Raw genomic sequence first — 14817 nt, 5'->3', positions numbered from 1 at the left:
TCTCCATTGTGAGACTTGTAACTGTTTTTGGCATATAGAATATGCCATGGGGAGTTTGCCAGGCTCTGCCATGCTGGTGGGATACTCTTGGTAGCTTGCTGGGCTCTCCGAGAGGGATGGAGGTATGAAACTCGGGTCGGCCGCATGCAAGGCAAATGCCCTACCTGCTGTGCTATCTCCTACCCTGTTTAATTGCTCCTCCATTTCTAATCTGAAGACTCTTGTAGTTGATCTGGTCTTCTTGTAATGGATGTGGTCTGAAGCCCTAAGACTTTCTTTATAGGACTGAAAGCTCATTCTCTGAGCATATGGAAGTGTTGCTGATAACAGCTCTCAGCTGAATTTCTTTCCTGGAAGTTTACTTAAAGAGAGCTACTTCATTCACAGTTAAGTTCTCTTTCCAGAAGAAATCTATATCTAATGACTGAGGAGGGGCAAAGAGCAGATGGGGGTATAAACCTGGTCCTCCCTTATTTCCTTGGGGACCTTGAATCTGAAGAACCTACCACCTCCAGAACTCACTATGTGATAGACTAATGACTGCCTGTATGGCAGTTCAATTTCTCCCTGTGCAACTTTCACTTTATTTATATTGCCCAGATGTTGATCATGAAGTACATCTCCTGAATAATTACTCTATGACAGAGTCTACATCCTTAAAACATACAGCTCGAATAGTTGCAAGTGGAGATTCAAACCTATCTATAAAACTTTTATATATTCCAATAGAAAATATTTCACTTTCAGATTGTAGTTCCATCATTTGGGAGAAACAACTTAACCACTCTGTGCTCAACAAACTGAATCATAACATTTATATCATCAGGTTATAAAAGTTACAATGCAAGAAATATGATAATAGTGAAACAAAAGCTAACAATTTCCTCTAGATATGGGCACTGCCCTTTTTTGTGGTAACTTGTGCAAATTAGAAAAAGTACCCATTTCACTTTCAAAGATGAGATCACTTAGCAGCAGTCTGCGTTAATAGCTCAGTGAACAGTTAGAACTGGATCTCAGTTCCTACTTTGTTATTTTTTAGTCAAGAACTTCTTATATAAGCAGTTCAACAAGAGACACATGTGCCTCAGAAAATATTATCCTGGATAAAGGTTGCTTGGAAGCTACCGAGAGTATTCAACATGCCAGACACAGTAACAACAAAGTCTCCAATGGAGACGTTACTGGGCCTGCTCGAGCAAATTTAATATATTTAAAAATATTATATGCTGTTTATTCTTAGATCGGCAGCTCTTTGTAAATGTCTATTCAGGTTCGCATGTTTTTTAAATAATGTAAGGGCACTGCTAGTTATTAGGTTTGTATTTCTTTGACATTCAACTGTCCCTGGGATTTAAATTCTCATACAAGATATTCAAAGTGATGTGTCAAGTTACAGGCAGAAAGCAGGACAAATATTAAATAACACTTAAAGCTTTCAGTACCAGTTGGTAGAGAACATAGAAATAAAAATTAGATTTTTTCCTTTCTGAATTAATCAGTTTCCCATGGTTCTGGTACAACCTGATTACAAAATTACATAAACCTTCTGATTCTGCTGAAAATAATAAACAGGAAGAACTGGACTGTATAAACAACAAACACAATGCACTTGACTTATAATCAGTTTTCAATTCTTCTTTATATTACTGTGAATAGTATCTCTTAGAACTATTTTCATAAACATTGATAACTTGTTAGCTGCTTTAGATATCACATAATATAACTTAAAACTTCTACTGGCAGAAATAAATAAAATAGAAATAAAACAAAAATATGAAAGAACAGGGAAATGAAAGTATGAGTCTTTGGAAAGTAGAACAGACTATCCCATAGTTAGACTCATTAGGAAAGAGTCTAATATGATTAGGAAAAATTAGAAGTTACAACAGATATCACATAAATACAAAGGATGATAATAGGCTACTAAAAATAACATTATGACTGTAAGTTGAAAATCCTTATAGAAGAAATTAACAAATTATTAGAATAATAAACCTTCTAAAACAGAATCAGAAGGAAATAAAATTATAAGCAAGGAAATTAAAATAGTAATCATGACTACACACACACACACACACACACACACACACACACACAAAGAAAATAATCTCAGGGCAGACTGTTTTACTAGTGAATTCCATGAAACGTTTAAAGAGAAACTATTACTTATTATTCTCAGCTGGATAAAAAGGATTATTCAAAATACTTTTTATGAGGTCAAAATTACTCTGCTACTGTCACTGTCACTGTCCTCCCTTTGTTCACTGATTTGCTCGAGCAGGCCCAGTAACATCTCCATTGTGACACTTGTTACTGTGTTTGGCATATCGAATACGTATTGGGTAGCTTGCTAAGCTTTGCTGTGCGGGCAACATACCCTCCGTAACTTGCCGGGCTCTCCGAGAAGGGTGGAGGAATCGAACCTGGGTCGGCCAGTTCGGCTACATGCAAGGCAAATGCCCTACCCTCTGTGCTATCGCTCCAGCCCACTCTGCTACTAAAACCACAAAAATATAATATAAAAATGCAGCAAAGACCAATTATATCATGAAAAAAACTTAGTCAATCAAATTCAACATACTTTAAAAGGATCACACATCATAACAAGGTAGGATACATCTAAAGGATGCAGGTATGTTTCAACATAGGCAAAACAATTGAAATATATACACCATGCCAATTAACAGAAAGATAATAATCACATGATTTTGTGATGGAACATGGTGTTGGAACATTATTTCACTGAAACCCAATCATGAATACCTTTGCAACTGTGTATCTCACAGTGATTCAATAAAAAAGAGAAAAAATTCTTAATAAAAAAATCATGTGATTATATCAATGGATGCAAAGAAAACTTCTGACAAAATTCAACATCCTTTGATACAAACTTTTGGTAAAAATGAGACAGAAACAACATATTTCAGCATAGAAAAGATCATATAAGATACACCCACAGTTAAAAATCACACTAACTGGGCAATAACTGAAGACTTTTCCTCTAAAATCAGGCAGAATGTTGCTCATGTTCACCTCACCTTCATTTTTCAATCTAGTACTAGAAGTTCTAGTCATATCAAGAAGGCAAGAAAAAGAAATGAAAGATAACCAGGTTTGAAAAGAATATTATCACTATTTCTGATAAAACTGTAATATAAATAGAATACCTTAAGTATTTCACTAAAAACACTGAAATAATAAACTAAAATAGTAATGTGGTGGGCTAGGTAATATAAAATATGATGCATTTCTCTGCATTTCTATATGCAAACAAAATAATGGTGCATTTCTATATGCAAACAATATAGAAGAAAAATCAAGAAAACAATCCTTATAATAGCAACAAACAGAATTAAGTACCTCCTTAACAAATGAGGTAAAAGACTTTTACAATGAAAATCAAAATTTGCTGTTAGAAGAAGACAGAAAAAAAAAAGAAGAAGACAGAAAAAAGTGGAAAGATATTTCATGTTTATGAATTGATGAATGAATACAGCTTAAAATGACCATTCTACCCAAAGTGTTCTATAGGCTTAATACTCTCACTATTAAACTTCAAATAAAATTAATGAATAAAACAACATAAATATATAAAAATTTGTATAGAAATACAAAAAAGAGGAAAAGCATTCAGCTCAATCCTGAATAAGAATATAAGATGTCAAATATCATGTGTTCTGACTTTGAAGTACATGCCAATGCCAAAACTGTGGTATTGAAATAAAAAGATGCTTTTATTTCAATAGAATAATGAACTAGAGAGCCCAGAAATAAATTTTAATATATATAGGCTATTATAAAAAAAGAAGCCAAGATCATAAAAATAGATAAGGGAAAAACTTCTCAATAAATGGTATTGGGAAAAATTAGTCACATGTAAAGGAATGAAATTATGACGTCACATATGAACAAAAATTAACTCAAAACAGATTAAAAACTTTGATGTTAATCTCAAACTTAAAATTCATCAAAGAAAATGTAGGCAAAATTTTCCATGATATCAGCTTTAGTGGTATCTTCTGGGATTCCATTTCACTGGCAAGGAAAACAAAAGCAAAAATAAGTGGAATTACATCAAACAAAAAAATTTATGTGCAGCAAAGAAACTACTGTTAGAACAAAAAAAAGTCTTACTAAATAGAAAAAGCATACTCTCCATATATCTAACAGACGGCTAATATAAAGATCTATAAAAATTTTTTAAATTCAACAACAGAAAACAAAATAACCTCATCAAAAAACTGAGAAGAGCTTAACATTCACTTTACTAAAAGATATATAAAGATGGCAAAAGGCATATTAAAAAATTGTTCAGGTTGGTGGAATAAAACAACCAGATATCACCTCATACCTATAATAATGAACTATATTCAAAAAACCAGAAACAAGTGCATTTGAGGACATAGGAATAAAAATAACCATATACTGGTTGTTGAGAACATCAATTGGTCTAGTCCCAATGGAAAAAAGAATGAAGATTTATTTAAAAATCAAAAAACAGATCTACTGCATAATCCAATATTTCCATTTTCATGTTATCTATCTGATGAACGCACAATATTGTGAACATTTACAATAGCCAACATTCAGAAAATCAACTGTTCAATGACAAGTGAGTGAAAAATGACTATGTGGTATAATACCCTATTCATCTATGAAAAGATAAAACATTGCCTTTATTATAGCAGGAATGAGACTGGAAATGTCTTGCTAAGAAAAATAAAAGAGAAGAAACAAGACAAGTACAAGATAATCTTGCTTCCATGTGAAATTATTATTCCAGCATGATCAATTTAAGTGGATAGCACAAATTAAAACCAGAAAATTTGTTAGAAACTCACCATTTTCTATGTTTATCACCTTGCTTACAGCAATTCTTATTTCTTTGTGAATTCCTATATAACCACTCACTGAAATAATGCACTGAATATTAATACACAAGACAAAATCTCTGTGAGCCTTACAATTTTTATATTTTTAAATCTAAGGTAAAATATAAAGTGCCTTGGATTATCCTTGTATATATGAAGGTAAAAGAACGATAAGCATCAGAAGTTTCTATTAGCGGGACAGAGAAACTTCAGGCATTAAAGAGTTGACCTTGCATTCTGAGGTCCTGGTTTGAACCGCAAGGACCATATATGGTCTTTAAGCACCTCTAGGAATAATTCCTGACCATTTAATCAGGAATAGCCGTTGATGACAGCATGTACCATGTGGTCTAACCCATGACCCTCCCCTTCCCTTCTGTAACCCTTGCCCCACAAAAATCAAAAAATAAACAAGAAGAAGCTTTATTAGAAGTGGAAAGATCAAGGGTCAAGGAAGGAGTTCAAAAGTCAAAAGGGTAGAATACAATTCTCCTATGTACAAGCCCAAGTGATCTTCGTGTCACATGGCCTTCCAACACTTCTGGGTATGGCCCAAAAAGCCCTCGGCATCATACTAGTCCTGAGTCCTAAACTACCATGCCTGAATATCCCTAGAAGTGGCTTCTAGCTTCTGGGAATTATTGGGGAGATCCTTATGAAAATGAAAGAAGAGGGGAAGAGAGAGTGAGAGAAGAAAGAGAGAGAGGGGGGGGGGGAGAGAGAGAGAGAGAGTACAGAGAATAACACTCTCTCTCATGTTAGCCAACACTATGGTCCTCACACCACTGGTCCCTTGGTACCATCAGGAATGACACCCAAGCATAAAGCTGAGAGTAGCCCCAAGCATTTTAGTCAGTAGCCCCCAAACAAAAACATTAACAAAAAAGACAGGGACTTTCTTAAATGAAAGATGCATATATTTCAATAAATAAAATAAAGATAAAATGTGTGTGATATTAAGTTAGGAGAAGAAAATTCTAAAGAAAAGTTTTAGGAACCCAAGTATACTGAGGAAAAAATATTTGAATCAGAGACCAAAAGTATTGGTAAAATAGAAGCAACGAGATTTTAAAAAAACATAATAAATGAACATTGAACATACATTTTAAGTAGAACTGCAAAGAGAGAAATTGTAAAAGAAGGAATACCACAACACATTAAGATACAGAAATACAGAAATCTAATTCCTACAAGAAAAAAGAGATAATATGTACATGGTAGAACTCTACACAGTAAAATCCTAGACATGTAGATTTTTAAACTGGTGTGTAGATTGTCACTTTTTAGAGATTTCAATTTCATAATAGCATTTCCATCTAAAACTGCAACTTTAAATATGTTCAAATTATGTGAATGTAATTTGGGGTTATCCTTATTTTTGGCTGGAGCAATAGCACAGCAGGTAGGGCGTTTGCCTTACACACAGCCATCCCGGGTTCAATTCCTCCATCCCTCTCAGAAAGCCCAGCAAGCTACCAAGAGTATCCTGCCCGCATGGCAGAGCCTGGCAAGCTCCCAGTGGCATATTCAATATGCCAAAAACAGCAACAACAAGTCTAAAAATTTATAGGGGAAAACTTGCCTGTTATTAGATATAAAAATCATGAACAAATTGTAATAAAGACAAAGGGAATTAAATTCAGGAGCTATGAATTACAAGAAAATTAAATATAATGTATTGAGGCATGAGTAAACAAATACTAGTCTTTCAAATCAACACCAATAAACCAGCTAGAAAAAACTTTTAAAAAAGCAAAATATGAGATTTTTCTCAAGGGTGAATGAAGTTAGCTGCTCAAAATTCATTCATTCGATCAAGAAAAAGAGCTCAATCTTGAGAAAAGGTGATTTGCTTGTTTCTCACAAATATGTATGTTTCCCCAAATTCACCATTTGAAGTACAAAACCTAGGGGTTAATGTGGCCTTCAGGAAGTAATTAGGGTGAGATGAGGTTATGAAGGTAGAACCTTGATACTGGAGAGTTTTTTTCAGTTTTCTCTTGTCTCTCTTACCTCCTTATCTTCCTATCATTCTCCCTCTTTCCTTCCACCCTGTCTCTCTGTGTCCTTCAGTCTCTCTGTGTCTCCTTTTCTTCCCTTCTGCCACATTCCACCCGCTCCATGATGATAAAACAGACCAGGTGGGCATCTGGTGAAAAGATAGCGACCTACAAGCCCTAGAGAAGAATATGGGTCTGTGATACCAAGACCCCACCCCACCCACCTCTTCCCAGTTCCTAACTGTGAGAAATAAATGTTTAGCTGCTTCAACTATAAGTTTTGTCATATTTGGATATGGTAGATCAAAAAGTCCAAAACACTACTAATGAGGTCAGACACCGAGTCTTTACAAAGGTGACCGACTCCTGGACAGGCCCTATTGTACAGTGGGTAAGGTGCTTGCCTTGTACATACATGGCTGACCAGGGATTGACCCCAGCATCCCATAGAGTCCTCCAAGCACTACCAGGAGTAACCCCTGAGCAGCACCAGGTGTGTTCCCCAAAAGCAAACAAACCAACAACAAAAACAAAAGGTGATTCCTGGTGATGGTTGAGATTTATGACTGTATAGTATAACTGAGGTGATTGGATGGGGGTTGGGGGAGAGGGTAGTTTTTCAACTGAGAATATAGTCTAAAGTATCTCTACTAATGTCCGCTGAGAACCTAAGAAACTTCTCAACTCATTGCTCTCTTGCTTGAGTGACTTGTCAACAAAGTGATGACAAGCAAGCATGATAAAGACATCAGGAGCAGCATTTCATGCGTACATGAGAGGTGACTGAGCCATACCTTCTGGTTCTTATCATTCTTCTCAAAAGGGCCACCGCCACCTCCTCCACCTCCTCCTCCATCGCCTCCTCCACCTCCTCCATCACCACCTCCTCCTTCTTCTCCTCCGCCATCTCCAGCTCCACTAACAGAAGGGCCCCCAAATCCACAGGGGGAACTTCCAGACACGGCTTTGAATTGGAAAGTCCCCTCACTTGGTCTTTTTTCCATCATTTCATTTTCCTTATTTTCACTCTTTTTTCTGTTCTTTTCTACACAGGGTACCACACCGAGTTGAAGCAAACATTCAACAATGTTCAGTGCCACATCACAGATGCGAGAGCTGATGTCATGGTTAAGGACAAGATAAACAGCTTTCAGCACCACCTGAGGGGACACAAAGATAAGATAAAGCAAGAAAAAATACAAAGGGAGACTAAGTAACCAAAAATCCTGCTACCCCAATAAATTTGGTTACTCTGATGAGTCAACATCATTCATGCTTTTTTTATACTTATGCATAGATAATATTCAGATGTTCCCAGATTACATGGGGCCTTCCTTTGTGCTTAACATAAAGTAAACACTATGTGATAATTAAAATATGTATGTGTGTATTATTTTAAGTACATAGACCAAAACTCCCCATGATATAGACAAATAATGAGGATAGCAAAACAAAGCATGTTAATTGCAGAATAAGTGAGTTGGTTTACCACTGGCAGTTTCCATTTTGCCCAAATAAAAACTTGCTCAGCTAATTTTTCAAGTCAAATTTATTTTGGGGAGCCAGAGAGATAGTACATTGGGTAGGCCACTTGCTTTGCACATAGCTGAACGGGATACAATCTCCAGAACCTCAGATGAACCCCCAAGTCCACCAAGAATGACACCTAGCACAAAGCCAGGAATAAACCCTGAGCATCACACTGGTTATAGCCTCAAAACAGAAACAAAAACAAAAACAAAATCAAAATGTTTTAATCATTTTTGTTTTACTTTCCTCCAATAGTTGGTAAAGAACAATGACTTCCTTACGTATATACACAGTCATAAAATAGAGATAATGTGTGCATTCACAATTGTGTCATTACACTTCAATTTTATTTTATTTATTTATTTTTTGGCTTTTTGGGTCACACCTGGCGATACATAGGAGTTATTCCTGGCTCTGAACTCAGGAACTACCTCTGGCGGTGCTCAGGGGACCATATGGGATGCTGGGAATCGAACCCGGGTTGGCCGCATGCAAGGCAAATGCCCTACCCGCTGTGCTATTGCTCCAGCACCTACACGTCAATTTTAAATGCAAAATATTTGTGTGTTAAAACTATATCCTAATATTTATGTTAATATTTTAAATTATTTGCTGGGTCACATTATCTGTGTGAAATAGAAAATATTATAAAATATAACTGCAAAATAGCACAAACCTTTCATTTCTAATAACTATAATCAAAACAGAAACTCATAAGAATACAAATTTAAATCTTTTAATGGGCTTTGCTCATTTTCCCCAGGATAAAGGAAGTTTATAGCTGTGTTATTCAAAATATAAATACAAAGATCTTTATTCTCATTCCAGAAGAAAAAAATTAGCACACCACATGCTTGTGTGTATACACACACGCACATACACAACACACATATTGAGGGTTCACTAATAATTTGAGGATGTAAAATATTCTGAGATAAAATAAAATCTAATGTGACACTTGAAAATAACTTAGATGAATCTAAGATGATTGACAATGAGAGTTCTATAGGTTGGTTCTCTACTTAAGGTCCAACATTTCTAACAATAATCCATGTTACCATTTCATCCAACACTGTAAAAGGTCAATATTTTTAAAGTTTTGGTAAGAAAAGTTCTTGTTCCTTACAGATAGATCAAGCATTCCATTCTTGTGGACAAAGTTATTGGTTCCATCAATATGTTCTGTGTCCTCCAAGTAACTATAGTTTATGCAGGAGTCTGTGAGACTTCGAGGCAGGTTTGCACATGCCAGTGGTTCATGTGGCATCTCTGGGATAGGCACCTGGTTGCAGAGCTTCCTCATATGCTCACTGAAAAAATCTGCATAGCCTACGTTGAATGATGCCAGTGTGGTATTGAAGGTTGCAACCGTTATAGTTGAGATCTGGGATCGCACTAGTGAAAGAAAAGCAATGTCTTAGTCTTTGCCATATTAACCTGTGATACCATGCTATACAGTTACTGCACTATTTTAATCATGGTTCTAGTCACTCTGTAGCTTTTAAAGTTATTTTATATATAGTCTCAAAGCTATTTTTACTTACACAAGACTGTTGCAGGTGTTAATATCATGAAATATGTTGCAATGAAGATTCTAGAAAGGTGAGTTTGAACTGCCTTCTGTCAAACCCTAGCTAGAATTTAACTTTAATATAATAGGGGGATTTTACCCACTGTTAGATGACAGATTCCAGTGATATAAATAAACTTACTAAATAAATTTACCTACAGCTGCTATTACAGTATTTTCATTGACTTGGGAGATATTTCAAGGGACTACATGTAGGTTCTGGATCCGACACATGGAAATCTACACATGCACAACCACTACCCTCCACACACCTGGTGTAGCATTAGTAGACCCCAGCACCATTCTAAACAGTACAGCACTCTAGGGCTGATATTTGAGTAAACCATTAAGGCCAGTTGGAAGACTATCTCCAGGAATGATCAATAGCACCTGAAGCACTGTTAAGGAGGTTTTCTTACAAATTTATTTTAATCTACTAGCACTGTAGCACTGTCCTCCCGTTGTTCATCAATTTTGCTCAAGCAGGCACCAGTAACATCTCACAACAAATTGTGAGACTTGTTGTTACTGTTCTTGGCATATTGAATACATCACGGGGAGCTTGCCAGACTTTGCTTTGTGGGCAAGATACTCTCAGTAGCTTGTCGGGCTCTCCAAGAGGGGCAGAAGATTCAAACTTGGATTGGCCGCATGCAAGGCAAACATCTTACATGCTGTGATATTGCTCCAGCCCTTTATCTACTAATTAGAATAAAATAAAATAAAATAAAATCTCAGAGGATCCAGGCAACTAGTTTAAAGGAAATTTGCTTTTCATGTGACCCAAGCTATGTGCTGGAAATAGCCCCAGAATGGAGAGTAGAAACTCCATCCCTAGTCCACTGGACATGTTTTTAAATCAGCACCTACCTCCCTGCCCAACCTGAAAAAAAAAAGCCTGGCAAAATTAAAAAAGAAAAAAACTAATATTTTTGTCTCTTCTGCTAAATAGTAATGGAACATTGGAACATACGTTTGTGGTGATAACCGATACCAGCAAATCCATGAAGTACAGTCCAGAGAAAAGAGGGATTAAATATATGCTTGCCAGTTAAAAGTGCAGAATCAGAAGCTGTCTTGGAGTCTACCCAGAGGTGAGTTTGCTCCAGATGAAACACAAAGGCGTGTGTCTGAAAAGGGAGTTATCTCACAAAAGGATGTATGGCCTTGGAGAGCAGCGGCCTTGCTCCTGAGGAAGGTGGGAAGGTGGAACAGCCACGTGTATAACTGAACTAAGCACTGATCTAGAAACCTTTCATGGCTTTTCTGGCACTGTGGCTCTACAGCCTTTTGAGAACAAGCGTGGATGACCTCCTCCTGCTTTCCAGAAGCACAGTGTTCATTGTGGACTGTTAAACAGCTCTTGCAACTAGGAAATTCTAACAATGGCTGGCAATTGTGTTAGCGACTCCAACAAGAACACAAGTTTCCTAAAGGCAGAAGATGCCAGATTACAATGAAAAGGGAGCATGGAGTGGAAACAGGAAACAGGAAAATGAACTTGCAGTCCCGCCTATAGGCACAGCCTCTGACCCACCTTCCTTGACGGTGTTTTCTCCATGGCTATTGGAATGGTCAGGCAGGTCGCTCATCAGGGTGTGGTGTGAGTGTGAGTGCCTGGCACTGAGACTCTCCATTTCAGTGGCTGCATCCGAACTGCCTCGCCGGGTAAATTTCCCTGAGAGGGACAAAAGCATGCAGAGGGCTTTACAATCTAAAAGATTGAGTCGAGTTTCTGTCTTTCTAAAGGGCAGCAGTGAGGATGAAGGGACATTAGGACGAGCAGGCAGCACAGAAAAATAGGAACTGCATTTGCCTTGGGAATATTTGGGGTCAAGATGATTGATGAAGCTCCCCCTGGTAAGGTCAGCCCCAATCTAAGCCAAATGCCAGAAACCATCTGTCAGGTCCCAGCTAGCTGTCAACTCTTGATTTTAAACTGCCCTTCTCGACATGATATCCAGAAAGGGAAAAAAAATTATTTCTTTTATTTATGTCTTCCTTTAAAAATATGAGAGTTAAATCAAATATGTCCTTAAATTCACAATAAGAGTCAAAACACAGATCCTTTTATGTCCACAAATCCATATCTAGAAATCTCTAAGAAATAAGACCATGACCCTCTTGGATAATTAAGTTTATTTGGAGGGGGGCATATCTTTGGTTCTGAAGACACTGAATACTTTTGGGACTGAGGAGCCTGTCCTAGGGACCAAATACATTGAGCAAATTAGTCAAGAAAGACCAAGATGTAACCAAGAGCTCTAAGATTAAGCTCTTTAAACTGGCTACTCCAGGTCTCTGTGATTACCTAAGATGGTGGTTTGCCAGCCTCCTTTTTCAATGCTTCTCCTGTCTTCTCCAAGTCCAGAGAAACTCCCAAAGGAGAATGTGCTGCGGGTAGGGGATACATCCAGGTGGTCTTCATGGAGCAGGAAGGGCACACCCATTCTCCGAGGCCGCCTCTTTCCTGTGTGGTGGAATGGGATGGAACCTTTCCTCTCTCGGTCTTCTTTACGGCTCTTAAACTACAGGAAGCAGATATAAGAGTTAGGCACTAGGCAAAGGAAAGCATATATAGTTTGTGTCCTGATTGGCTCCATGACCTGAAGTAAAATATAAGAAATGTTTTAGGAAGAGGGACCCCAGAAAGCCACTAAATATAATCAAACACAAACAAGAAAAAATTCTGCTCAGTGTTAACAAAAAATTAAAGAAACTAAGCAAATGTAATGTATGTAATATCTGTAATGTATTCCATGCATCTTTCTGTTGGGTTGGGTGACAGTAGTCATTTGCATTGTGTAGTCTATGAAACATGAGCATCAGTATCAGCTGGTAAAATGTTAAAAATGCAAAATCTCAGATTCAAACACTGACATAGTAGATCAGAAAGTCAAAGGATGAGTTCCAGGAGTTCTGTAGGTGATTCTGATGCATGCTAAACCTTAAGAAACATTGAGTTAGAGTATGGAACTCCTAATGTGTGCTTGGAACCGCCAGTCTGTTATCTGTTCAAAGACAAAGATTAATAATTGCAGCCACACAATATGGATCACTGTTCATGAGGAGAATCTAAAATGAAAAAAGCATGCATTGGTAGAAACTCATTATTCAAACAAGTTGAAATTTTGCATCATTAAGAGTTTGGAACTGCTTGAATATTTTAAAAGAGTGTTAATAATAGTGGTCTAACCTTTAGCAATTCTGATTTAATTGGTCTGGGATTAAAAACTGGGCACTTGGTAAAACAAATTAACTAAGAATCAGCAAAGGATGTGAAACACCTATACAGTGAAAACTATAAATCACTGCTAAAAAAAAATAGAAGAGAATACCGGGAAATGAGAAGGTATTCCCTGGTCATGGATTTTAAAACAGGCTTTCCTACTTAAGGTATTATACAGATTCAAAGCCATTCCCATTAAAATTTCACTGACATTCTTCAAAGACATGTAATAAACTTTACCAAAATTTGTATGAAACCATAACTCCTTGAATAGTCAAAGCAATGCTAAGAAAAAAAGATGGGAGATAGTTTCCCAAATTTGAGCTATACTACAAATTTATATTATTTAAAAACAATATTAATGAAATAAAGACTCTCAACTAAAACTTTTTATTACATTCAGAATAAAAATTTCCATACTAACTTTTTTCAAGCACAGAAAAAACCTAAGTTCTGAAAAACAACAAAATTCAGCACCTTTTCTAGAGCGTGATTGCCCAAAGGTACATGAAAAGCTTATTGAAATAGTTACCCTGTTATCATCACTGAATTTTCTGTATCTGTAATGATTTTTTTCACTGCATATTGAAAATCCGCACGGCCGCGAATGCATCTTATTATGACATCTTATTATGACATCTTATTATTTCATTCCTACTTTGGACAAACTGGCAGGCTACCGAATGTAGCCTGCCCACACGGCAGAGTCTGGCAAACTCCCCGTGGCGTACCCAATATGCCAAATACCAGTAACAATGATGGGTCTCATTCTCCTAAAGAGCCTTGAATATAATCTCAGGGCTAGGATGAAGGAGACGTTACTGGGACCTGCTCGAGGCAATCGATGAATAACAGGATGGTCGTGATTCGTGATTCGTCGTGATTGAAAATTAAGTCTATATTCATTGAGAAGTGATATATTTTGGGGGAGAAAAAACACTGACTAGTAGCCAATGTACCAAATAGTTTATATAAATACATACACACAAAAAGAGAGACATTTAAATTCTATTTTATGATTCAGGCTATAGATAGTAGAACTGTGTTTTTACTAATCAAAATCTGAATCAATATACAAGGAGACTTTCAGCCTATTTCATTCTTCATCAACCGTGGGATAACTTCTTATGTGTAAGACACTACAAAGTGTATCAAATATGACAGATTTCACATGATTTAGTGAAATCAAATCAAAACAACACTGAGACATCATCTCACACAGTGAACATGGCATTATCAAAAAGTCCAGAAACAGCCAGTGTTAGCATGGTTGCAGTGAGAAAGAAACCTTCATACACTGTTGATATGAATGTTGTCTGTTTCAACCTTTCTGGAAAGCAATACGGAGATTTCTCAAAAAAGTAAGAAGAGAACTCCCATATGATCCAATAATACCACCTCTTTGCATCTATCCCCAAACACAAAAGCATTAATTCAAAAGATATATATGCAAACCTAAGTTCACTGCAATACAATAGCCAAGATATGGAAACAACCTGAATGTCCAACGACAGATGCATAAATAAATAATTTGTAATGTATATACAGAATAGAGTACTTTACTAAAAAGGAAACTCAAAGAAAGTCATGAATTTTGCCATGGCATGGATAGAA

General features: G+C 36.7%; 1 protein-coding gene across 3 annotated transcripts in view; it reads right to left on the bottom strand.

Moving 5' to 3' along the window:
- UNC80 (unc-80 homolog, NALCN channel complex subunit) overlaps nucleotides 1–14817 on the bottom strand; it is a 255397-nt gene that overhangs the window by 191784 nt on the left and 48796 nt on the right. For all 3 annotated transcript variants that reach the window (XM_056111839.1, XM_056111840.1, XM_056111841.1), the window contains exons 10-13: nucleotides 12286–12502; nucleotides 11512–11652; nucleotides 9531–9799; nucleotides 7669–8034 (exon numbers count right to left, since the gene is read on the bottom strand). In XM_056111839.1, coding sequence (XP_055967814.1) covers nucleotides 7669–8034; nucleotides 9531–9799; nucleotides 11512–11652; nucleotides 12286–12502 — 993 coding nt within the window. The remainder of the gene's footprint in view (nucleotides 1–7668; nucleotides 8035–9530; nucleotides 9800–11511; nucleotides 11653–12285; nucleotides 12503–14817) is intronic.

The sequence above is a fragment of the Sorex fumeus genome, unplaced genomic scaffold, assembly GCF_029834395.1.
Source record: "Sorex fumeus unplaced genomic scaffold, SorFum_2.1 ptg000014l, whole genome shotgun sequence".
NCBI lineage: Eukaryota > Metazoa > Chordata > Mammalia > Eulipotyphla > Soricidae > Sorex > Sorex fumeus.
Note: the sequence above shows the minus strand (reverse complement) of the source record. Positions and strands in the feature narration are given on the sequence as shown.